Source organism: Dama dama, chromosome 2 (assembly GCF_033118175.1).
Source record: "Dama dama isolate Ldn47 chromosome 2, ASM3311817v1, whole genome shotgun sequence".
Classification (NCBI taxonomy): Eukaryota; Metazoa; Chordata; class Mammalia; order Artiodactyla; family Cervidae; genus Dama; species Dama dama.
Window position 1 is genome coordinate 23,526,421 of NC_083682.1, and position 27,743 is coordinate 23,554,163.

Below are 27,743 nucleotides of genomic sequence, written 5' to 3' on the forward strand. Positions count from 1 at the left end.
ATAGCAAAGAAGTGGAGGCCACCTAAATGTGCATCAATACATGAATTATATGTATATATGTGGATATATATATATATACACATACATACATCATACACAAGTACATTTAATGGATCAATATATATATATATTATACTCGTCATGCAAAAGAATGGAATTTTGCCATTTGCAGTCATGTAGCTGGTCCCTAGAGAATAGTATATTCAGTGAGCTAACACAAAGATCAATATGGTATGTTATCAGTTATATGTGTAATATAAAAAAATAAAAGAGAAAAATGAATATAACAGAACAGAGACATTCTCACAGATATAGAGACCAAATTGGTGGTTATCAATAAGGAGAGGGAAGGGGTAAATGAAAATATAGAAGGAGGGGATTAGGAGATACATACCAGTATGTATAAAATAAATAAACAACAAAGATATACAGTGAAGCACATAGTCAATATTTTTACATAGCTTTAAGTGCAGTATAATCTATAAAAATACTGAATCACTATATTGTACACCTAAAATTACATAGCATTTTAAATCAAATATATTTCAATAAAAAACTTTCTTTGACTTCTGATAACTTAATTGTAATGTCCCTTGTGGTGGATTTCTTTGGGATTGTCTTAGTTGGAATATTTTTCTTTCCTGGTTTGGGATGTCCAGTTCCTTGCAGAGATTTGGGGATTTTTTTTTTTTTTTTCAGCTAGTTTTTCTTTGGGAACTCTTTTAGATTATTACTCACACTTTTCTCTTTTGGTGATCCCTGTAATTCCTGTGTGTCATGTGATATAATACATTTCATAAATCTTAGACTTTTGACATTATTTTTCATTCTTTTATCTAGTCACTCCATTTACTGAATTGTTTCAATTTTCCCAAATTCTATAATCTTTTCCTTTTTTTGTTCCGTCTGTGATTTTGACCTTCTAGTGAAATTTTCAGTTCAATTATCATGTTTTTTACTTCATCATTTCTGTTTGGTACTCTTTGAAGGTAAAAGTCACACTTTGTTCATCTATTGTTCTGTGACTACACTGAACATCTTTATGACAGTTAAAGGAATTCTCTGTCATGTAAGTAATATATCTCCATTTCATTGGGTCCACTCCATATGCTCACATTCTTTGAATGTTTCTTTTTTAAATGTTATTGAACTTTTCTTTATTTTTCCTTGACTTTCTGCAGTCATATCTGCACACAGACAAAAATAGCAGACTATTTTAATCCTCATGAACTGGCCTTGTACTGGAGCTGACCCTATTAATAAGCATGGTTAGAAAAGGCAGATCTCTCAATCTTGTGATAGTACAATCCACTTTCCTAGTTTTTAGTAGATCCCAGGAGTCAGGAGAATGTCAGGGTCCCATTAGACCGTTAACATGGGAGAGTAAAGTCAATTCCTCTGGCAGCCCCTAGGTAAGTTGTGTTAGTGGCTGCACAGGGCCCCTTTTCCTTTATAAGGAGAAGCTGTAGGAAAAGTATTTTATACTTCTAGCTGTGTTAAACCAAAGTGAGGTGGGTGACTACAGAGAGTTTCAGCGTAAACCGCTGTCTCTCTTCTCTCACCTCAGACAGCTAGATTATGCCATATCCTGTGCCTGTCCTGCTTTCTGACACAGGCTATACAGAAGCCAGTCTTCTGGATGGCCCCTAGAAAAGTTGGAGTTTTGGATGTATTGTGCATTTCTCTCTTCCCAGGGAGAACCTGGGAAATGGCGGTTTTGTCCAAATCACTTTGTTCTGGACGTCCATAGGTATATGGAAGACATATCTTAAATTTTCTTAACAGCTTCAATATAACTGGTATCATGATTGAACTGTGCTCAAGATCCTTTCAACTAAGTTTTGGATTTTTTACAGAGGGAATCTGACATAAATAGTTTTTGAGTCAGTGTGTTCATGCCGGGAAAGAGATTCTAAGGCTTGATGTTCTGCCATCTTGTTGATGGGAAATTGTTTTTTTTTTTTTTTTTTGACTGTTCCTTGGAGGATGCACAATCCCTACAGTGAAGGAAAAACTTGTGCAAAATATTGAAGCTATAAGGGACTAAAGACAGATTGTAAAGACAATCCCCATAGTTCCCTATTAAATGTAGAAACTGCTCCCTAGGGAAGAGACTAGACAAGCTGCTTCCATCGCTATAACTGAATGCGTTGTATCATTACACTCACATTAAAATCCTCTGTGATTTACTATGTGCCAAAAATGATATTAGAGTCCATTTATTGTTTTCTGCTACTGGATAGGATGAAAATCATAACAAAATTATGATCTATAATTCTGAAAGATTTCTAAGGTATATCAGTGTTGGGGTCCTTTAATGGACCGGAACCTGGTGGTACGGAGTCGATGATAAGAAAGTAAAAGAGAGAAAGAGAGAGAGAGAGAGATAAACAGACCCGGGGACCTAAGCTATGATGGAGCAAAGGTGCTTTAATGATTTTCCTATGAGTATATATAGGCTGTGGTACAAGAAACTTCTTTCGCGAATGATAGAGATCAGAAAACCAAACGTACAGCAACCATTACCAAGGGAACAAGGGGTAATGTTAGTCACAAAGTCAGGACACAATCCATATCTCAAGAAAGGGGAACGAGACTAAGCAGTTTTGTCCTAAAGAGAATGGTTACTAAAGGAGACCCAAGCCTGCCTCACACAATGACCTCAGTCCCTGGGAGCAGTGTGCTGTTCCCCTTGAAGAGGGACAAAGGACTCATGAGAGGCAGCACGTAGGAATCCTCCCGTCAAACATTCCCTGACAATTCCCCCTTATTTATTTATAATATTTGTAAGAAGAGTTCTGACCATCAGAGTTTATTCAGTTTTAACAATCTTTGCATGAAGGCAACAGCAGACAACAAATATAATTGTTAAGATAATCACCAAAATTATAGTTCTAGACCCAATGCTATGAGTAAGGCTTTGAAACCATCCATGTGGGTCTAGCCCAGATAATTGATCAGCCAATTGTTTAGCTAAAGTTCCCATACTAGTGGAAGAGGGCAGATTATTAGAAAAGGTTTCACATATTTCTTTTTTGTAATAACTGTACATTCAGAAAGGCATTATCATATATGTTTTAAAAATGAAACTTGATTTGTTTCCAGTTGTAGCCACTATTATAGAAATGAACAGGAGTAACATGAAATTGAGTAGAATTTCAATCATATTTTAGCATCATCTATTTTTGTACATCTGTTCATTGATCTCCAACCCATTTGATGGATGTTCTCAGTTCCTGTATTCCTTTTTGAATATCCTCATCTATTTGAGCCTGAGTGGTCCACATAGTATGAGCATCTTTAGTCCAATTTTGGATAAAATTATGTGTTTGAATTGAGGTTTGTAAAGTAACGCTAGTGATGGCAGCAATGGTGCAAATAGTTATTAATCCTATAATGCCAAAAATCAGCCATCCAATGAATCGTTTAGATCACTAGAGCAATTTAGTAAATAACTGGGAAGCAAGTCTAGCCTTGGCACCTTCTTCCCAGGGCCATTGGCGATTTATTGGTAACCATAGATTATGTCGAGATTGAAGAATCAAAAGGGAGTCATTTTTTAAGGAAATAGAGGAGTTAAGACAAGTATATAATTTACAATTTATGCAAGTTACAGAACATAAAGTCTTATTGAGTTGTAAATTTCCTATAGCTACAACAAAAGGAAGTGGAACATAGGCTTGTATAAAATATGTGATTATAGTGAAAGAAATAATTGCTATAGCTATGATTGGTCCCTCTGAAATGTCTGGTCCAAGTTCCAAGTTCTTCGGTGTTTGCAGCAAGTTTTCAGATGTCCCATTGTTTAGGCCCAATCTGTTTAATAGAGGATGAATGCAAAAATTGTTTGAACTGCTTAGAAATATAGGCAGGGTCATTGTCTGTTTTTATAGAATTAGGTGTTCTCATTATCATGAAGTAAGTTGATAGGTGGGTTATAACATGTTGTGTAGTCTTACCTTAGAGAGGTGTTGCCCCTAGAAAAGAAGAATCTGTATTGATCGAGACATGTAAGAAGGAAGAGGAAGAAAGTTCAGGACAATGAGTTACAGCTATTTGCCATAAAATTTTCCTTCATTTGTCATAAGCCCTTCTAAAATTCCAGCACTAAACATCCCTAAAAGTTACAAGGCCAAAACAAAATATGATAGCACAATAAACAAATGCAATGTTGATTTCAAATAAACACATCATACTTCGTGGTTTTCATTGTGATCCACCCAAGTATTTCAACTGCATTCTCCAATATATTTGCAGTCTGAATGTATCTGCTGACCAAAGTTAATTCTGTTAAATGTTGTTTTCCCAGGATTTTTCTTTTGTTTCTAATTTGGCCTAATTTGGAGAGGGAACATTTGCTGTAGCTAGAACGACAATGAAAAACTAGCCTAGCAAAGCCTATGCAAATACTACTTTATTCTATAATAAATGTTTCAACAATTAAAAAATATTTTTGTATTCATCATTTTATTTGCCATTTCTTATATCTTTCTATTAAAAGCATATATTTTACTTTTCTATAGCAACCATGAAATGTCTTGTATGTTAGCATTTTAGACTGTTGAATATATTTATCAAATCATATAATATTATATATATATATATATATATCCATTCCTATACAAATATATATTTATATTCATCAACAGCTCAAAATCTCTTCAGCTCTTCTGCAAGAAAAACCCCTTGTAAGAGTAAGCCAATGTTCAGCAATTAACGCTTCAAAATCCTACTTCATTTGGAAATGACCCAGCCATTCAACAAACTTCCACTACTTAGTTCAGCACAACTCCAGAAACCTAAATCACTCCAATCCCAAGAGACCGCTCCAGATTATAGATAATAGATCATTCTATCAAAAATACAATTATTTCTAATAGAGCTTATCTAAAAGTTTTCATCTCATCTATATATTTGTATATATATATAAAGAGTTACCTTTTTGTTGACAAACTTAGCCCACCCTAAATCAAGGCATAACAAAAGTATTATATAATCTTAATGACTCAAGACATGTCCCAACTAGATTAACAAATAATTATATTTAAATCACATTCACATTTAAATAAACATTATACCCAATATTGAACATGCTTCAGTTCATGTAAAGCTGAATCCAAATAGAGCTCATTAACTCCACACTATCCAAAAACAAAGACATACATTGAGACATAGATAATTTTAGATACATAGGCATAGTTCTCCGTTTGAAATTTAAAATATCCTTTTGTTTTATCTATTTATTTTGAGCGCCACCAATTTGTTAATGGCTGGAGTCCTAGATAGAGTGGGCTGTGTATCCCAAGGACATGATAAGAGTTAACTTAAAGTTTTTTCTTAGGCCTCTTTTTGTTTCCCAGGCAGAATTGGAGCTCCAAAAAAAAATATTTTAACAAGTTAACCTTTTCCTAATGCACGTGCAAGAAGAACCGGTTTTGCAATTTCAAAAAAGATTTTATTTTAATCAGTTTCCTCCGGAGTCTAAAGAATATCATAGCCATTCAGTGTCAAAAATATCATTTCTCCTTTTTGTAGCTATAGAATATTATTAATGATATATTCAAGAGGGAATTGCTGTCACATAGGAAGTAAAGCCTTGGCTACAAAATTTTGACAAATACTAGGACTGTTATGGAGAAGCCAATGGCACCCTATTTCAGTACTCTTGTCTGGAGAATCCCAGGGATGGGGGAGCCTGGTGGGCTGACATCTATGGGGTCGCATAGAGTAGGACACGACTGAAGTGACTTAGCAGCAGCAGTAGCAGGACTTTTAAGCATACCTTGAGGTAACATAGTCTACTGAAATCTTTTATGAGGCCCGATATGATTAGGATAAGGGAGAGAGAAAGTGAATTTCTCTCGGTCTAAAGGGTGTAAAGGTATATTAAAAAAAGCAATCTTGTGAATCAGTAATAATAATGTGCTAATTTTGAGGAATAGTAATAGGTGATGGGATCTCTGGTTGCAATGCACCCATAGGTTTCATAAAAGAATTAACTTTTCTAAACTCTGTTAAGAGACACCATTTGTTATATTTCCTTTTTATAACAAAAATAGGAGAGTTCCAAAAAGAGCAAGATTCTTCAATATGTTTCAATTTTAATTGTATGCTCATAAGTTCTTTAGTAGCTTGTAATTTTTCTTTTGTAAGGGGCCATTGCTTTGTCCAAATAGGCTCATAATTTTTCTCAGTTATTTTAATAATTGTTTTGTTTGTTAAATGAGCAGTGGCCCCTAAGAAAAAATGTGGAATGTATAGCTGAGTTTGCCATTGCATAAGTAAGTCCCTTCCTATTAGATTAAGGGGTGCATCTATCACATAAGGTCTTAATGTTGTAGGTTGGCCTTTTGGTCTATCATATGGGTAGATTTGAATATTTTGATAAATTTCTTGTACTTTGGTTTGAGAAATTCCTGCAATTTGGCAAGAGATCTTTTGTATAGGTCAGGATTTGGGCCACAAGTGTTTGGAAATAATAATAATAGATCCAGTGCCGAGGAGACCAGAAAATCTTTTACCATTAATTTTAATATTTATATTTGGTTGGACATATTTAAATACCAATGATGTCCATAAGGATTGTTTTTTATCTGTATTGCCAAATCTGCCTATCCGTACATTATTAGAGGAGTTAATAGAAATGTAAGGCAAAAGAAGTAATTGAGCAATTTTGTCCCCCATTTTGAATTGCCATAGAATCTGAGCTGACATCATAATTTGAATTTCTCCTTTATAATTTGACTCAATTATTCCAGGGTGAACAGTAATTCCTTTAGAAGCCAAATTAGATCAGCCAAGTAAAAGACTGAATGTTTGTGGGGGCAGGGGTCCAAAAAGTCCAGTAAGTTTTCTAGAAGGGACTGCTTAAGGGTAAAGGAAAAAATCATTTAGGGCTGGTATATTAATGGCAGCACTGCTGGACATTGAGGGTTGGAGGGAAAAGATAGAATTTGCCCCTGGTTTTTGTTGCACGGGACCTCGGAGGTCCCCTGTTTGGAGTTTCCTGGAATAGGTTTTCCTTCAATATCAAATTTAAATTTACTGTCTTTGGCCCAGTGCATTCCTCTATGGCAGCAAGGGCAAATTTTTGGAGGTTTTTTTATTAGCCTTCTTAGGGCAGTCCCTTTTTAAATGGTTTTTATCTTCACATGTAAAGCATCCTTCATTTCCCTTTTTAAAAGGTAGTAGCCATTGTTTCAGCTAGTATTTGCATCTTTTAAGTTTTTGATCCTAGATTGTGACAAGCCTTCAAATAATCAATAATAGTCCTAGTCTCACAAATTGCAGCTGTAGCTCTTTGACATTTCTGATTTGCATTCTCATAAGCAAGTAATTTCTCTAGCTGTTTTTTGGTTTCTTCTCTGATTACAGTATGGGAAATAGCAGCTTCTAATCTAGCTTAAAAATTAGCATAACTTTTCATTAGGTTCCAACAAAGGAGAGACTTTTGGAGTTGCTACTGTTGGCAGAGGAGAAGCATTTGGAGCAGCTGGGGCAGGGCTAGTAAGAAAATTTTGAGACATTTTTTATTGTTTTAATTGGGCCTTTTGTAAAGTTTAATCATTTAATTTATATTTATGTAATAAGTGTTCTGTCTGTTGCTGAATATTGGAAGGGCTAAAATGTACCTTGAAATGGCAGAATTACAGCTTTAGTAAGAGCCCATAGGGGCTAGAGATCAATTGGAATATGTTTTCCTTGTTTGGCTGTTCATTTAACATTTTCTTTGACCTGGAGCCAAGTTTCTAAATCAAAACTGCATTTATCAGGAAACTAAGGATCATGTTCAACTACTGTTTGAAGGCAAGCCTCTATTCATTGGCATGAAACCAGAAGTCCCTGAAATTTAAACAAATGGTGAAGTAAAGTAGAAAAATAATGGGGCTGGCCAGCCGTTTAACCCATGCCTTAGTACTTACCGACCTCAATAGGTCCCTGAGTCACTCCGCCAATATACCAGTGTCCCTGTTCCTTGGCACCATTTGTTGGGGTCCTTTAATGCACCGGAACCTTGTGGTATGGAGTCGACGATAAGAAAGTAAAAGAGAGAAAGAGAGAGAGAGAGATAAAAAGATCCGGGGACCTAAGCTATGATGGAGCAAAGGTGCTTTAATGATTTTCCTATGAGTATATATAGGCTGTGGTACAAGAAACTTCTTTTGCGAATGATAGAGATCAGAAAGCCAAACGTACAGCAACCATTACCAAGGGAACAAGGGGTAATGTTAGTCACAAGGTCAGGACACAATCCATATCTCAAGAAAGGGGAACGAGACTAAGCAGTTTTGTCCTAAAGAGAATGTTTACTAAAGGAGACCCCAGCCTGCCTCACACAATGACCTCAGTCCCTGGGAGCAGCGTGCTATTCCGCTTGAAGAGGGACAAAGGATTCATGAGAGACAGCATGTAGGAATCCTCCCGTCAAACATTCCCTGACATATCAGAAATTAATTACAGGTGACTTTTTCTTAGAAAAAAAAAGAAACCAAAGCCTCAGAATCTGAAAATGTCTTTCCAGGACCATGGGCTAAAATCACTAAGAAGAAAGCCCTGGGATATTCTGGCTTAAGAGAGTGAATTTCCAAACTTCATTTATATTCATGTTTTCCTTGTCCAAGATGGAGACTGAGATATGACAAGATGGAGACTCAGATATGACAGTTCATTTCCTAATTGTGAAGTCATGAGATTCAACTGAATCTTGCAGAGAAATTTGTCTGAAAGCAGAGAAGAGAATGTTCAGAATTATTAAGGGATACATGTGATGCAGTTTCTTAGTAGGTTCCCTCTCCATGGATGGAATGCTCTTTCTTCTACGTTTATAGCTTTTAGTCTGTGATACATGGAGTGACTTATCCTTTCCTAGACTTTGGTTGCTCTTGTGTTCTTTTTCTTTCATTCCTTTTTTGTTTTAATTAGAAGCAAAATTTTTTGGTTCCTACCCTGTAAATTCTTATCCACACTAGAGACAAAAGCAGGCTTTGGGGGCTGCTACCAAAAGAAGAGGAGTCCAAGTGAATGAAATAATGGTGAGATGAGAGAATGAAGATTCTGTCCTGGCTCAAACTTCTTTTCCATTATACTTTTGGGTAAAAGGCTAAATTTGATGCTCTTTGCTACTTAGTTTATAAAGCATTTATAAAGGATATTCTTGTCACTCATTTCCATGGTAATAGTATGTAAATTCTATGGGTTCAGTCTGGGTTACCCACCGTCATTCCCAGTGCATATATCACTTATGTGAGGAGATGTGAGAAATACTCTTTTTCTTCTATGAAACCCTTCTCCCGTGTTTTCACAGACCCCTTAGAGAAAAATGGCTCCAGGGAATGATTCTTTCATAACTCAGTTGATTTTAGTGGGATTAACAGACCAATAAGTTCTTCAACTCCCCCTGTTTCTCCTGTTTCTAGTAATGTATATGGTCACCGTGATGGCAAATTTGAGCTTGATCATCCTATATGGGCTGAGTTCACATCTGCACACACCTATGTACTTTTTCCTCTTTAATTTGTCCTTCATAGATCTCTGCTGTTCTTCTGTTTTTACACCTAAAATGCTGAACAACATCATATCAGAGAAGAAGATTATCTCCTACATGGGGTTCATGATCCAGCTTTGCTTTTTGTGCTTTTTGGTATTTCTGAAAGTTATGTGCTGACATCAATGGCCTATGATCGCTGTGTGGCCATCTGTAACCCACTATTGTATAACATTGCCATGTCGCCTAAAGTGTGTTTCAGCCTTATGTTTGGTTCCTACCTGATGGCATTTTTTAAAGCAATGACCCTCATTGGATGCATGCTGAGACTGACCTTCTGTGATGCAAACACCATCAACCATTATTTGTGTGACATCTACCCTCTCCTCCAGCTCTCCTGCACAGGTACCTACATCCTTGAGCTGGAAGTTATCATCATGTCAGGCATCAATACCACTGTGCCCAGGGTCACCATCTTTATCTCTTATGGCCTCATCTTCTCCAACATCCTCCACATCAAGTCCACAGAGGGCAGGTCCAAAGCCTTCAGCATCAGCAATTCCCACATCATTGCTGTTTCTCTGTTCTTTGGATCAAGTGCATTTGTGTATCTCAAACCATCTTCTGTGTCTGCGGATGATGGGAAAATATCCTGTCTTTTACACAAATATGTTTCTGATGATGAATCCCTTAATTTACAGCTCGAGGAACAAAGATGTTAAACTTGCTTTGAGAAAAACCCTATGTATGGCAGAGTTTTGATCAGAGACATTATCTTTCTGTGCATATAGTACAGGACAAGGAAATTCTGTGTGATCAATTAAATATTTTTAGTCATGGCCTCATTTTTCTCTTTTTTAAAATAACTTGCCTAAGAAAATTTAAGTTTTCTCTCAGTAATATATTTCCAGTTTTTCTGTCTGGGACTTCTTTTTTCCCCAAATGATTTGCACAATATCTCCTCCAGTTTTCCACTTAGTTATTAAAATTAAATTATAAATGTAACATATCTGTTATTTTCTAACTTCATTTCAAAGTTTTAATATTTACTGGGAAAAAAATGGTCTCCAAGTGATCAAGTTTGAGATACCTTTAATATAATGAAGGAGCAATGATGAAAATCATCTAGATTTTCTAGAGCAGCAATCCTCTAGATTTTCTAGAGCATCATCATTTTATTGGAGTTGTGCGTATCCTCCACATGCTTTAGAAGCATGTATCAAATACTCTTCTGATTTTATCCCTTTTTTCTATTCTCTGACTAGGAAGACTATTTCTCCTTTAAATTTCAGAGATTGAAGCCTTCATTAAGATATTGACTATAATTTTTTTGCATCTCTAAATATTTTGCATCAAGCTTCTTTGGGCAAGTGTTTTCTTTTTACTTTTGTTCAATGAAACCAGCAAATGACAGATCATATCAATATATTTATTTTATAGATGGTGAAATGAAGCTCAGAATGGTTAATGATTTAATGTCACAGCTTCATAAAGAGAAAATCTGGACTAAACAGTTAGCCTTCTAATTTTAAGTCTGCTACTTTTGTAGTTTGTTTACATCCACTTCATTCTATTCTATTTCCTTCAGTACAGTCATTAATGAGAAGACATTTTAAATTTGAAGCTTAACTTTTGTTTATTCATGGAAATACATGAATTTCTCTCCTGCTGTTTGTTGCTTTTTTGTTGTTTGCTTGTTTAGGCAAAGAGTTTCATGGGTTTATTTGGGTGCATAAAAAGGCCTTTTGGGCTAGTGTATTGGTGAGATGATTGACTCAAATAGGAAGCTACTGTTTTTTTTTTTTTTTTTTTTTTAATTAAGAAAACTGAATTTGAGATTTTTTTATTAAGAGAATATGTCACGTCATTATGACAGACCTCAACAAGACACATGGTCAACAAATAAGAGGTCTTGTGTGGAAAGTATTTATGAGCATTAGGAGACAAATGCTGTTCTGAATCTGTATGCTTTCTGTAGAGGACTGTAAATGTATTTCACTTTCTATAAATCTTTGATAAAGCTATGATGTACATGACTGTAAATTAGTAGTGTTTTGGGAAATGAAGGTGAAAAAGTTGTGGTCGCATTTGGAACCAGGAAAGAAGAAGGCAGCAGGTACAAGTAATAAAATTGTTAAGAGCATTTGAAACTCAGTTAGGCAATAGGAATTTAGAGAAGAAAAATGATGGATAAAGTCCTTATGTATGACTCCCCTCTCCTTCCTGGAAGGGCCTAGATATATCATGGAGCTCACAGGGTTTCTTTGGATAGGACGAAAGCTCAAGTTATTGGACTTTTTGAAACAGTTAAATCAACAGAACTGGAGAACCTGAGAACAACTAAATCACTCCTGTTTCTGTGGATTTCCAAGTGCTACTTCCATATGCAGTTCCTGGTACTAAGCCTCAAAGTCCTGCTGGTTAGTATAATAATAGCTTGAAACAAATTTTGGCAAATACACCAAATTTTGGCACTGACTTTACTGAAAAGCATGTTGGATTTTTTTTTAAAGGAAAAATACTACCTTAAAAACCCTCAATATGATGTGTGAAGATATAATGAAAATAATTACCAAGATACTTTAACAATATTATTATATATCATTTTCCTAATCTCCACTCAATATTTGGGTGTTTTGAAATTTAGCATAGCTGATTTGTTGCATTTTTTAAATTTTTAAAAATTTTTTTAATTGTTTGGCATGGCTAAATCTCTGTCTTATGTTTAAAATGACCACTCATCTCCTATCTCCTGACCTCTAATATCAACATGCTTCTTTTTCACTGAAACAGTTATATTTATTTAAAATAGTTGATCTTGGTTGGAGTTTCCTTTTTTTTTATTATTATTTTTTTTAATGTTCTGTTTCCAGCTTGTTTCCCCTATAATAACAAAGGTGTGTCTAAGCAAGTTCGTATGTCAAGTCATTTGGAAACGTTTCAGATCTCCATCCACTCACTCTGTTATGTATTTTATAAATATTTGAGCTTTCCCAAGGGTAGGACTTCCCTGGTGGCTCAGTATAAAGAAACCACCTGACAATGCAAGAGACTCGAGCTCAATCCCTGGGTTGAGAAGATCCCTTGAAGGAGGAAATAGCAACCCATGCCAGTATTCTTGCCTGAAGAATGTCATGGACAGAGGAGCCTGGCGGGTTACAGTCTGTGTGGTTGCAAAACAGCTGGCACAACTTAGCAACTGAGCAACAACAGCAAATGGTGGGTTAGTGTGGTCACTAATGTTTAATCTCATGAGCTTAAAAATTCAGGTAAATGTGTTCATTTTCAGAGAAGGTAAACTGTCTTGACAATTAATTTTACATTTTACTTATTTGAAAAAATTAATAAATATATTTAAAAATACAGTTTGTAATAATTAAGTGTGGCAATTTAAATTTAAGAGAGGCAAGTTTGCTGATAGTTAATCAGTTTAAGTACTTTTTATTTTACAATAAGCCTGTCTATCATTTGGATTTTCTTCAAAAGGAGGGAAATCAAGTCAGAGTATTTTACTTGCACAGGTTAGTTTTTCTTAGTCATTTTTTATTTTTTGAGCTATGTGAATGACACTGACACCTTTTGAGGGAAGGAATTGAAAAGTTGCTGCTGAGCCATGAAAGATCGCTGGATTCTTTGCCTCCGGAGGAGAAGAATTCAATCCAGGGCTAGTGACGAGGCTAGATGGCTAAGAGCTTTTGTTGAATAAAATTTTATTAAAGTATAAAAGATATAGAAAAAGCTTTTGACATAGACATCAGAAGGGGGCAGAAAGAGTGCCCTCCTCCCCCCACCACTAGTCTTTAGCTGGATGTTATATAGCTACTTGATATATATATATATTCCTATTGCCATTTTCTTAATTCCTTGGGGTTGATTTTATAGACCTTTTTTCTTCTCTTATGTTTTCTGACTACATAATTCCCTTTAACATTTGTTGTAAAGCTGGTTTGGTGGTACTGAATTCTCTTAACTTTTGCTTGTCTGAAAAGCTTTTGATTTCTCCATCAATTCTGAATGAGATCCTTGCAGAGTACAGTAATCTTGGTTCTGGATTTTCCCCTTTCATTACTTTAAATATATCCTGCCATTCCTTTCTGGCCTGCAGCATTTCTGCTGAAAGATTAGGTATTAAGCATATGGGGTTTCCCTGAATGTCACTTGTTGATTTTCTCTTGCTTCTTTTAATATTATTTCTTTGTATTTAGCTTCTGTTAGTTTGATTAGTATGTATGTGGTGTGTTTGTCCTTGGGTTTATCCTATATGGGACTCTTTGGCCTCTTGGTCTTGATTGACTATTTCCTTTTCCATGTTGGGGAAATTTTCAACTATAATCTCTTCAAAAATTTTGTCATATCCTTTCTTTTTCTCTTCTTCTTCTGGGACCCCTGAGATTCCAATATTGTTGTGTTTTATATTGTTCCAGAGGTCTCTGAGACTATCCTCAGATCTTTTCATTCTTTTCATTCATGTATTTTATTTCACTTATTCTCCTCTTTAGAAACTATTTCCACCTTTTATCTTCCAGCTCACGGATTTGTTTTTCTGCTTCAGATAGTCTGCTATTGATTCCTTCTATCGTATTTTTAATTTCAGCAATTGTGTTGTTTGTGTGCATATGTTTATTCTCTAAGTCTTCTGGATCTTTAATTCATTCTTGCATTTTCTCCATTCTGTTTTCTAGGTTTTTGATCATCTTTACTATCATTATTCTGAATTTTTTTCAGGCAGTTTGCCTATTTCCTCTCCATTTACTTGGACTTCTGTATTTCTAGTTTGTCCCTTCATTTATGCAGTGTTTCTCTGACTTTTCATTATTTTTCTTAACTTATAGTGTTTGGGGTCTCCTTTTCCTCAGCTTCAAGGTTGAATACTTTCTTCCTTTTGGTTTCTGCCTTTCTAAAGTTGGTCCAGTGCTTTGTGTAATTGTCACATAGGGTGAGATTTGTGCTGAGGTTTTTTGTGTGTTTGTTTGTTTTTCTTCTTATGGGAAAGGCTGAGTGAGGTAGTGAATTTGTCTTCTGATGACTGGGTTTCTACTTTTGTTTTGTCTGTTTTTTAGATGAGGAGTCTTGCACAGGGTGGTACTGGTGGTTGGGTGATGCCAAGTCTTTTATTCAAGTGGTTTCCTTAGTGTGAGTTCTCACTATTTGATTCTCCCTGGTGTTAGTTCTCTGGTAGTCTAGGGTCTTAGAGTCAGTGCTCCCACTCCAAAGGCTCAGGGCTTGATTTCTGGCTAGGAACAAACATTCCACAATGGTTTGTTATGGCATAAGTGAGATAAAACAAATACCCAAAAATGATAAAACAAAGATGAGCTCCAGACAAATGGCAGTTACAAAATTAGGCAAATAATAATTAAAATAATGGAATATACTCATATACATATACACTGATGAGCAAAGTCAAATCAGTTCAACAAAAATAAAGTACTGTAGATTGACCTGATGAACAAAAGAAATAAAAAATTATATTTACCAGTTATGAACAAAGTTAACTAAAGCACATACTGGAAAACAAAACTAAAGCAATGTGCCAAGTGTGGAATAAAGCAACGAGAACAAAACTAACAAATATGTTGAGAGGAAAGGAAAGAAAGAAAACAAAGAAAGAATAGGTATGTAAAGTTAAAGACAGTTAGATGAATAAGATTTATATACACTAAAGTTTAACTGCAAGGGGAAAATAACAATTAGAAAGGCAAACAAATAAATAAATATAGAAAAAACATGATAGGTTTAAAAAAATTTAAAATTAAAGTTGTAAAAAGAGGAAAAAAAAACGTAAGTAGAGAGAAAATAGAAAAAAAAAAAAAAAGGAAAACTCCACAGAACTGCAAATGCCCTACGCAAAGACAGAGATTTATAGCAACAATAAAAGTTGTGACTGAATATACACATATGCATATATACCGGTAAACAAAATTGAGACAGTCCAACAAAAATAAAGTGCAGTAGATTGACCCAGTGAACAAAGGAAATTAAAAATCATATCTACCAAAACAAAACTAACTAAAGCACAAACTAGAAAACAAAAGTAAAGCAAGATTCCAGTTGGGGAATAAGCAATGAAAATAAAAGTAACATATATGTTTAGAGGAAAGGAAAGAAAGAAAAGAAAGAAATAATAGATATGCAAAGTTAAAGAGATAGAAAAGAAGATTTTTATACATTAAAGATTAACTGCAAGGGGAATAGTACAGTAGGAAAAGCAAACAAAGGAATAAATATAGAAGAAATAATAATAAATTTATAAAGTTAAAAATTAAAATTAAGAAAAGAGAAAAGAAAGAAAAAATGGGGGGGTGGGGCAGTCCACAGAACTGCAAAAGCCCATTGTAGAGGCAGAGGTTTATAAGAATAATAAAAAAAAATGTGACTGAGAAGAAAAAAAAGAAAAGGCTCCAAAGCTTAATCTCATTTCATAGTGTCATAATACCAATAAAGTTGATAACTGCAACAGAGGGGATACAAGGGGGGGGGGGGGGGCGGGTAGAAGAAGAAGAAGAAAAAAAAAATTGAAAGAATTTAGAGAACAAGTCAACACATGAGAATAATAAATGCTTTTCTTGAGTCACTGCTGTCAGAGTCCTTTCCCTCACTGGGAATCACAGTTCACCTTACCTCCCCAGAATGCCCTCCAGCACTGTGCTGACCTCTGGACCTGCTCTGGGGCAGCTCAAATGCTAGTTTGGTCCTACTCATATGTGTTCTTGCCTCCAATGTCCACAGCTATCAGAACTAGTGTGTTTTCTTTTGTGGGAGCTCTCAATGACCTTTTTTATATTCAGACACAGAGTCTACCTAGATGATCATGTGGCCTTAATCTGAAGCCTGTACAGCTGGTGGGAAGGCTTTTTCCTTAGCCACACTGCCCCTGGGTTTCAATTGCTGTTTTATTTCCGCCTCTGCATGTGGGTCATCCACTGGGGTTTGCTCCTGAGTCTGCCCTGGAGGACTTGGGTTTGCCCTTGTGAGGGCCAGGTGCAGAGGTGTGCAGCTGCTTGGGGCACAGGGGTTCTGGCAGCACCAGGTACTCAGGGGAGTTGGCAGCAAGGGCAGCAGAAAATATAGTGCTCTAGAAGGGTAAGGCAATCAGTATTGGCCAATATGCTTTCATATTTTTGCCTGGAGAACCTCCCGGACAGAGAAACCTAGCAGACCACAGTCTATAGGGTTGTAAAAAGTTGGACACAGCCAAAGAAAAGCGGCTCACATAGATACAAGGGTTTTTTTTTTTTTTTTTTTTTTTTTTTGCCTGTGGCTGCACTGCCCCAGTGAGAGTTGAGTGTGAAGGTAGTTCAGCTGCTTGTGGGGGCCAAATGTGTAGGCACACGGACTGCCTCCACCACAGGAGTTACGGCCCTATCAGAGTCTTTTTTTCGAGACTCTTGTAGCTGGTGATCAAAAGGCCTCTTTGGCCAGTCTTCCTCTGTAGCTCTGCCCATTCGGGCACTTAGACGGCTCCCTTGCCTGGGGTCCTTTTCTGTTGTTCGGCACATCAGACACAAAGAGGGCCCCCCTGGCTGGGGTCCTACTCTGTAGTTCATCGTGTCTGGTGTGTTATGGGCCAGCTTCTCTACTGTTCAGCTGCCGATGCTGACCTATGAGGAGAGAGAGGTTATAGTGATGGTTCCACCCCCTACACGTGACTCAGCAGTATCCCCTTGCTTCCATGGCTGCCCGGGTCTCCTCCACAGGCATTTCCCACCACAGTCTCCTCCCTCACATCCCCTTAATCTGTCTGCAATCAACAGCAGCCCACTTGCCCTGGGATTGCTCCACAATCCCTAAACTCTAGCTCCCAGCTACTGTGCCTTCCATGAGACCTGCATCCCTGCCTGGAGTATGTATGGCTGCAGCTAGGGCTGTCTGAGTCTTATTCCATTTAAGCTGCCACAGATCAGCTGTTTCTCTCTCACCCTTAAATGTTTCTCCTCTGACTCAGACAATTGCCCCAATGTGGTGATGGGACCCCTGCTTCAGTTCCCCCACCCACCAAGGGCAGGTCCAGTCCTACTAACACTCCTGTTTTGCTCCCTAGTTTCTTCATTCTACTGAGTTTTGCGTGGTTCTATATATTTTGTCCACTGGTCAAGTACTCCTTTCTTCTCTCAGCTGATGTTTTGCATGCGCTTCTGTATCGGAAGGTGTATTCCTGACGTGTCTGTGAACAGAGATGAACTCCACATCCACCTACTCCTCCGCCCTCTCGTTCTATCCTGACCTCCTTTAATATTCAAAGAAATAGTACAAAAGGAAGGTGATAGTTTTCCTATCCAGCTTATTTTAAATCCATTATTTTGTAAGGGACACTATAGAATGTTGACAAAATTATTATTAGACATACCTGTGTATGATAACTAGCTTTACACCTCCTAATTTTGAGCACTGCTATGCTCTTTTCTAAAGTACTGCCTTAAATGTTGATACCCTGACCATTTAAATGTTGAATAGTAACAATTGTAACTTCACAAAGTAATTATAAGAATTAAATGAGAAAAATAGAGTGGGATATTTAGTATATTAAATATAGTTAATATTAATAATATTAGTATATTTAATAAAAATAGAGTGGAATATTTAATATATGTATGACAAAGGCCCATAGAGTCAAAGCTATGGTTTTTCCAGGAGTCATGTATGGTTGTGAGATTTGGACCATAAAGAAAGCTGAACACCAAAGTAGTGATGTTTTTGAAATGTGGTGTGAAGAAGACTCTTGAGAGTCCCTATGAATGCAAGGAGATCAAGCCAATCAATACTAAAGGAAATCAATCCTGAATCTTCATCGGAAGGACTGATAGTGAAGCAGAAGCTCCAATGCTTTGACCACCTGATACAAAGAACTGACTCATTAGAAAAGGCCCTGATGCTGGGAAAGATTGAAGACATTAGGAGTAGGAGACGACAGAGGATGAGATGGTTGGATGGCATCACTGACTAGATGGACATAAGTTTGAGCAAGCTCTGGGTGTTGGTGATGAACTGGGAAGCCTAGCATGCTGCAGTCCATTGGATCACAAAGAGTTGGACATGACTAAGCGACTGAACTGAACTGAACTGTTTTAATATATTGGATGGTAGACAGTAAGTACTTGAAAATGTTATTTGTTTTTAAAATTATCAAATCATGAAATAGTGTATACGTATTTTATTGTATATATGTGTATATATATATATATATATATAATATATGTATATACACATCAATACTAGGTCCTTGATGTAAATGACAACTCTATTTCTTTTTAATATCTACATTGTCTACTCACTTTGAAAACTTTCAAGTAGCTTGATCTCACAGAACTACACAAATTAAAAATCGTAGACAAAATTTGTGTACTTCTTTCTGCTTCATGATTTTACTTATACATTAATGTTTCATATACAATCCAAAAAATATCTTTAATTTGGGGTATGATATATCCTACCTTCCTTGGTGGCTCAGATGTTAAAGAATCTACCTGCAATGCTGGAGACCTGGGTTCAGTCCCTGGGTTGGGAAGATTCCCCTGGAGAATTAAATGGCTACCCACTCCAGTATTCTTGCCTGGAGAATCCCCATGGACAGAGGATTCTGGCATGATACAATAAATGGGGTCACAAAGAGTAAGAAATGACTGAGCTACTAAGAACACACACACACACACACACAAACACCTTCAATTACAGTTCCTCTGATTCAATACGATTTTAGGGATGTTATTTACCCATTCTGGAGTTCAGTTCCTACATCTGGAAAAATGTGAATGGTATTCAACATGTTGAGATGTTAATATAGCCAATTAATAATGTACAAAATTTTTAAAGAGAATTTATTGGCACATAGTCAGAAACTAAACAATGTAACTTATTTTGTTACTTTTCTTTACAGAACTGGTTTTGAGTCATGATATAGTTCTGTCTCACATTGTACTTTTAGAGTTTAACATGCCTCACTTAACAAGCTGTGTTAAATACCTCTGTTTTAACCAGAACAAGGGCTACAAATTGGTAGGAAACTTTAGTAGAAAGGCTAAGAGTAATCTATTGGTTTGGAGTAGGTATTTTAGATAATCCTGGGACTAAGCAACCAAAGACAATTCAAACAGATAGATGATCAATGAGAGTGATAGCTGATAGCTTCCAAATGGATGTCCGAGATGAGAGGTGGCAATAGAGTTAGAAGAGTTTGGCTCCAGAGATGTAATTAAGCATGGTCAAGGCACAGAGTAAAATTAATGGAGTCTGGAGGAAAGGATCAGGACTCTATCTCCTTAAATACTGAAACAGAAGAGAGAAGTCCAGTTCTGGGAAGAGTTCCAGTTGGCAATGAAGGCAAACCACCTTATTTAGGAAAGCAAAGTAGGAATGTGGGATCCAAAAATTATTACTGAATGAGTAGAAAACATGACTTCTGCCATATTTTCTCTATTTGATAAAAACTCTTTAGGGAACAAGTGTTTGTTCCATTCCAGCTTCATCCCAAGAGCCAGAAGATGTATCTGCCCTTTTGATTCTCAAGATACTGGATAGATTAGAAATAACTGACAGGGGCTTCGCTGGTGATCCAGTGGTAAAGAATCCACCTGCCAATGCAGGAGACATGGATTTGATCTGTGATTCAGGAAGAAACCACATACCATGGAGCAACTAAGCCCACAGTAAGAGACGTCACCATGAAAGGCCCACACATCCCAACTGGAGAGTAAGCCCCACTCACTGCAACTAGAGAAAATCCCATGGAGCAATAAAGACCAGCACAGCCAAAAAATAAATAACTAAATAAAAGCAATAGCTGACAGATTTGTTACTGAGGTTCTGCTTCCTCAAATTAAAAACAAACAAAGAAACAAACAAAGTCATCTGGGACTGAGAACTTCTTCTGTTCAACAAATGACCTATTGATTCCATATAGTCAAATCCCCAGCTAACTCTTGTTTTCTCCTTACCTTCCCTGAATCTACTTTACTTTCACTGTTGGAAAATGCTTTGTGAAAACTTATCCTAGCATGATGGAGGGAGGGATGTTTTTGCTAAATCTGATTTTAAACACAGAGGAAATGAGAGCCTGACTTGCTTAGTATAAAGTTTCACACAGGAAATACTTTAACTGGGTCTTTAGTGGGCTTCCCTGATGGCTCAGATGGTAAAGAATCTGCTTCCAGTGTAGGAGACCCAGTTTCGATCCCTGGGTCGGGAAGATCCCCTGGAGTAGAGATCTACTTCCCTGGAGTAGAGAAATACCACTCCAGTATTCTTCTCTGGAGTTTTCCATGGACTGAGGAGCCTGGCAGGGTACAGTCCATGGGGTCACAAAGAGTCAGACATGATTGAGCAACTTACAGTGATAAGAATGAATTTGTTCTACTGAAGACTCTGGAAGGAGCATTTCTGTTAGAATAAAAGGCACAGGGTTTAAGAGAAATGAGCAGGAAAAATATTCTTCCCTTTAAAAACATGCGTCACCTCATCACCCTGATATGAGCTTTTAAACACAATGTTGTGACTGGTTCAAGTGTGGGAGAATCCCTGACTAAACTCTGATCCTGAAAATAAACAAAAGGAGAGCCAACTGGCCTCTACCTCTTCTTCTTCTCATCCCAGAGTCCATTTAACTTCTCATCACATCTTTCTCTTCACATTACCCACTTCTCTTTTAATCATCACTCACTCTCTTCCCTTCCAGTCACTCCTTTCTCTTCCCATCACTGCCTTCTATTCTCATCTCACCCTTCACTTTCCTTCAAATTTCTGCCTGGGCTAGAATAGCACATATCTTATGCTGAGCTCATTAGACAGAGGGAAAAAGAAAGTTAGAGGGGAAACACTAAAGTCACGGCTTTCTGGTAAGCAGAGTATCCAAAACCATGGAACAATAGCAGCTTAGATTTTACATGGACTGCTGGTTGTGCTTGGGATTATAAAGACAACCTAAAATTGCTAATACTGAAAAACAACAGAGCTAGTCACCCCTTCACAGACTCCCCCTGGCTACCTTCTTCACATTCTCTTTCATCTACAACTTCAAATCACAGTCAAGGCTTATTTTCAGGTTGAAGACCAATAGGCAGTCTTTGTGGGTGATACAGCACATTGATACCTATGATTCAGTCATTAGGAGACAAAGGGCCTGAGGTCTCACCCAGAGGTCTTTTTCCTCTACACAATTTCTTTTCATTTCAGAGGTCACAGAGTACCACCGTAAGCCATATGGTTGAAACCTTCCCATTTTTCTACAATCCCTAGACCATCAAATGAGGGCTTATCTGATGTAGGCATTTGAGAGGTTAATCATATAATCACGTCAGCCAAGATGAGGAAGTGCTAGGGTAAGGAAGAAGGGAACAGGAGAGGATTAGGAGGAGAGGAAGACAAAGAGTGAGGGACAGAAGGCCTAGGTTTTTTATTGCCAAATGGGAGCAGTAGGATATCCTATTATCCCTCCTGAGTAGGGTAATTTATTAGTTATGTGAACTGGAGCAATTCACTTCCTATCTTCTAATCTTAGCTTCTTCATCTGTAAAAGGGAGCAGAGATAATATCTCTGTGCGAAGTCCTCCATAAGCAATACGGTATGACCTCTATCACTTCTCATGAATGAGGGCCATCTCCTCTAGCACCTTCCTCAGAGAATATTTCACTTCCTTATTTCTCAAACTGTAGATCAAGGGGTTTAGCATGGGGGTGACAAGGTTATTCAGGACCTGAACAGTTGCATTAAGCCAGGGGTTAGGGGTGGGCTGCAGGTAGATGAGAACCACTGGCATAAAGGAGAGGAGGATGGCAGTGAGGTGGGCGCTGCAGGTGGAGAAGGCACGCCGTTGGCCTTCGGTTGATCGGATTTGAAGAATGGAGTAAACGATGCAGCTGTAGGAAGTGAGGATGAGAAGGAAGCAGCTGAGGGGCATGAGACCCACACTGATGAACCCCACCATCTCTAGTGCCGAGGTGTCTGCACAAGCCAGCTTTAGCATCACTGGGATATCGCAGAAGTAATAGTCCACCTCATTGGGGCCACAGTAGGGCAACTGGAAGGTGAGTGTAGTTAGAAAGATGGCCTGAATGCACCCAAAAAACGAGGTGCCCATGGCCAGGATGGCACACACTCTGTGACTCATGATTATTGTGTAGCGCAGAGGGTAACATATGGCAACAAAGCGATCATAGGCCATTACCGTGTACAGGAAACATTCGGTACAACCCAGGAAGTGGTAGAAGAAGAGCTGGGACACGCAGCCTGCGTAGGAGATGGCTCGGCTGTTCCCTGAGAGGTAGAAGAGCATCTTGGGGGAACTCACAGAGGGAAAAAATATGTCACACACAGACAGTTTACACAGGAAGAAGTACATGGGAGTGTGCAGCCGAGCGGAGGAGACAATCGCCAGTAGGATGAGCAGGTTCCCCATAAGGGTGAAGATGTAGAAGGACAGAAACAGGACAAAGAGCATGGTCTGTAGGTCCTCTGTGTGCGGGATGCCCAGCAGAATAAACTCAGTCACCAGTGAGGCGTTCCTCATCTGTGTTAGAATGTTGGACTTCAACATAGAATACAGGTCTCCAAAGTGTCAGCACTGATGTCAAACCAAGAAGCTATTTAATAAGGATAAGCAATTATTTAACTATCACCTTATGTGTCCTTTTAGCAAGTGTAATTTACAAAGCATCATTAATAAACTACTTTTAAAGCAACATTATAAATATATAAAGTGACTTTATTGAAATTATTCCATTTAAGTGAAATTATTCCATATGAAAATGCTTTAATTAAAATAACAGCTTTTGACTATTTGCAAGTGTTATGCTAATTTCTTTTATTTTAAAATTTGAGTCTCAGAAACAACTTTATTAAGTTAAAGAAGACATAAAAAGCACGGGGAGTTTTTAGTAACCTGATCATGTAGCTAGAAAATAACTGATCTGAGATTAAAACTCATGTCTGCAGAGTCACATTTCTAACCTTTCTCCTGTGAAAGCTCCCAGAAATTTTTACTTAGAGGCCTGAGACTTGATTTTCATCTTCAAATAATTGAAGAACTGCTATATAGATGTGCTGGGTGCTCATCCATAGCAAATGATGTGTACAAAAGTGGAACTAAATCTAAACTAAAAAGTTAGATTTTATTTCAGTATAGGAACAAGTTAACGGCTAAGTTGCCTTGTTAAGTGTTGTGTTCTCATCATGAAAAGTGTTTGATCATTTGTAGGGTGATATTCTTTCAGATATGAAGAACTTGCATTCCCAATTTAAATGCAATTTTTTCCCACCTGCACCCTTGATATCCTCTGTAATTTTTTGCCTTTATTGCTTTGTTTATTTTCTCAAATATATCTGAAGAGGCACAAAAAACAAGTGATTCTCCTAGTGAGCAGATGACTTTGATTTAAATGTGATAAATCTATCTGCCTCTATAACAATAAGAATTATGAATATAATTATAAAAGTTACAATAACAACTTAATACCATTCTTAATGTATCTTAATAAAAGATAGACACGTGCCATGGAGAAGGCCAGAATGCCACTGAGCAAGAGTCCTTTAAAATGACAGAAACTCTTTGGGATGCTTTTGTATTTGGTGTGTAGTTTTTTATTTTTCTTTAAAGCAAGTAGGAACCTGCTGTACAGCAGAGGGAGTTCAGGTCGGTGCTCTGTGATGACCTAGAGGTGTGGGATGGGAAGGCAAGAGGAAGGCTCAAGAGGGAGGGAACATGTCTATGTATCTGATTCATGCTGTTATATAGCAGAAAATAACACAACATGCTTGTAAAGTAATTATAATCCAATTTTTAAAAATTATAAAAATTAATTAAAAGAGATAAAGCCTGAGTTATGTTAATAGAAATATGTCCAGGTACTACTGAATACTTCATGTACATTACCACCTTTAGTCCTTACTACAATTCTCTGAGGCAGGTAGGGTTAATTCCTGTTTACATTAGGAAACTGAGGCACAAAGTGTTTAAGAAAATTGACCAAGTTCTTACATCAGTTAGATGGTAGAGTTGGCATTCCCACAAAGAACAATAGGAGCATCTGCTGAGTTACTAATTCTGCCTTTCTAACATTCATTCAAAATAATAACTTTAAAATAAAGATATGTTTATATTTCTTATTTGTTATAGTGTAATTTTATGATCCCTTAATTTTTGCAAAATCCTTGTGAAGTAGTGGTAATGAATCCAAATTTCTAAAAGAACACTGACATTCAGAAAGTTAGAAACTTTACTAAAACTGAAAAGTGAAGAATAAGTCATACTCAAATCTGATTCCAAGTTTAGTGTTGTCCTCCCCCTCCCCAAAAAAGAAAATACAATACAGAAGCAAATTGCCCGTTTATGACTGAAAACCCACTCACAGATTCATTCTTATGATTTGGAGAAGTCTTCTAGGCACCCTACAACCATTAACTGTCTTTATCTACTATTCAATGAAACATTTATAGTACTAGATTGTAGCTCCAGAGAGGGAGGTGAGTCTCTCAATACCATATTATATTTCAATAGGTCCCATAGCTACAGAGAAATTTCATTTCCTGAGGATGAGTCCCAACGGAATATCACAGATTATAGTGCAACATCAATGAAAATTTTCATCATTAAGAAATACCAGCCTGTCTCTTTATTTCACTTCTATTTATGAGTTGCAATATTTTTTAAGTTTTGTAGATATTTTCCCCACCCAACTGGCCTGAAATGGTCTCACTCATAGAAATAAATCCTACCTCTATAATTGGGAGTTGAAGTTTCACTTGTGCAAGTCTGTGTATTTATAGTAACACAAAAGCATTTATATAAAATAAGTATTCACATTTTATTTATTTCATAAGTGCATGGGTGGGTGGTAGAAATTGGCCAAGAAAATCAAAGAGGAAAAAGTCAAGCATGGTTCTTTGAACCCTGATACTTTAAAGACTGATGAATTGAATGTGTATCAGAAGGGAAGGATACATTTTCATATGATTCTTACATGTGAAAGGTTATACATATGGAAAAAAATATCCGAGTTTGGAAAAGAAAATCTAGGGTTCACTCTAGGTATTGTGGATGATGGTATAGATTTGTATGTTATCCTCTCCAGGATAAAAGCTGAAACTCTGAACGAGCATGCTGCAGAATTAATACCAGCTAATGCCATAGTTCTTCTTCCCTTGGTTTATAGACATCAAGCATTCCTGAAAAGCAAAAAGAAGATAAGCTGATCTGGCAAAATCTTCATGGTAAATGGTATATCCTTATGATTCTAACCAACATCATGAAGACAGTTGAGTGTAGTGTATCTTGCACAATTCAGAAAAGGAAAGTTTCACAAACATTTAAGTACAAAACTTTAATTATTATAATACCTATCTTCCCTAAATGTCTCTCATTTTGTCATTGTAAAAACTCATTTATAATAATAAATGTCTAATTTCATCAACAAAAGAGGCTGCAGGGGCAAACACTGGTATTTGCCATTATAAGTCATCTTCTTCCCACATTTCATAAACTATAACATCTCAAATGTTATACAACATTTCCAACAATTCCTGAGATACCATTGGTCCATAACAACTTGACTTAGTGTGTTGATGTAAGAGTGTAGCATCTATTATAAATCATGTTATTTTCACATACCAATTAGGCAGCAATCAAGTTATTTTCAAGAGTCTATAGATCTGTCTTCTAGATCTATAGAGTATATTTTGTATAGATCTTCATTATATTCTATGTGTTTTGAAGATCACAGAAGTTATATTATGTAATAAAGTTTTTAAGGATATGTATGACTAATCTAACAAACCCTTCTTAGAATATGAGAAAGCTGAAGGAAGACGATTTCTGCTCATGAATGCATTTCAGTCCAAATGTATCACAATATTAACTTTCTCTGTTTCTGATTAAATTTCTGAAGCCACTTTCCAGTGGTTTTGGATACCTGTGAATTATCAGGTACAAAGAAAGTACAGAAATGAGTGTGTCTGGTTCTCACATTCTAACAGACTTGATTGAATCCATGATGATTTGTGAATTATGAGTATGAGTATTGAAATACCCTAAGTCCAGCAACAGGAAATAAATTTTCACAAATAATTTGTACTAATTTACTTTCTTCATGTATTAAAATGACCTTCAAAATCCACTTGTAATTCAGTTCTCTCTCATCAGCATAAATAACTGCTTGTGAGAAAGCAATTGAAGCCATTATTAAGTCAAATAGAATGATAGATTTGATGCTCCTCTTTTGGGGGCCACAGAAGACGTGGGTTGGATACTAGATATGGAAGGTCCCTGGAGTAAGAAATGGCACTCCACTCCAGTATTCTTGCCTGAAAAATTCCATGGGCACAGGAGCTTGGTAGGCTACAGTCCATGGGGCCTCAAAGAGTTGGACATGACTGTGCAACTGAGCGCGCTCACACACACACACACACATCCAATGACAGCATCTTCAACTTGTAACCCTGAGTTGCCTGGATTAGCAACCCGTTGACTTGGTAATGGTAAGCCTGACATGACCAATATATAAAATAAGTATTCACATATTATTTTTTTATAAGTGGGTGGGTGGTAGAAATTGGTCAAGAAAATCAAAGAGGAAAAAGTTAAGCATGGTTCTTTGATACCTCAAAGATGTTGAATTGAATGTGACTCAGAAGGGAAGAATACTTTTTCATATGATTCATAAATATGAAAGGTTATACATATGTAAGAAATATCTTAGTTTGGAAAGGAACATCTAGGGTTCACTCTAGGTGTTGCGGCTGATGTGGCTTCTGGCATAGTGTCAGAAGTATGCAATAGATTCACACTTGTTTTCTAGAGTCCAGTCACACATCTAAAACAAGGTAAACTCTAGGATTCTTTAAGTATCACCTAACACTAACAAAAAAAGATATTGTAAAAAGACTTAAAGTAATTCATGATGCGCTAAACATGATAATGCATTATAGCAGGTTAGACAGCTTTCATTTATTATAAAAAAGTGCAACTTAAGAAAACAAAATATGAAACTTAGAAATTACTGTTTATCTATCTATCTACATATATGTATATATGTAAAAATATGTGTATGCACTTACCTAAAACTACATTTTATTCATTTAACACTGTCTTTGGAAAGCAAAATATTTTAATTTTGATGAAATTCACACTATCAGTTATTATGAATTATGCTTTCGGGGTCATATCTAGAAATTTTTTCCAAGTCTAGTGTTTGTTCTCAACACAACTTAATGACTTAAGAAGTCAGATATTCACAAGTTATGATTTGGGAAAGATACTTTTCCAGATTAGATGTG

At 36.7% G+C, this 27,743-nt stretch overlaps 1 protein-coding gene and 1 pseudogene across 1 annotated transcript; one reads left to right on the plus strand and one right to left on the minus strand.

The window, feature by feature from the left end:
- Nucleotides 1–9,319: 9,319 nt before the first annotated feature.
- On the plus strand, nucleotides 9,320–10,246 carry LOC133066767 (olfactory receptor 8B3-like; annotated as a pseudogene).
- An 11,804-nt stretch (nucleotides 10,247–22,050) lies between these two features.
- Nucleotides 22,051–22,983, minus strand: LOC133066773 (olfactory receptor 10D1B-like). The gene has a single exon (XM_061158176.1). The coding sequence runs from the start codon at nucleotides 22,981–22,983 to the stop codon at nucleotides 22,051–22,053; it is 933 nt and encodes a 310-aa protein (XP_061014159.1).
- Nucleotides 22,984–27,743: the final 4,760 nt, after the last annotated feature.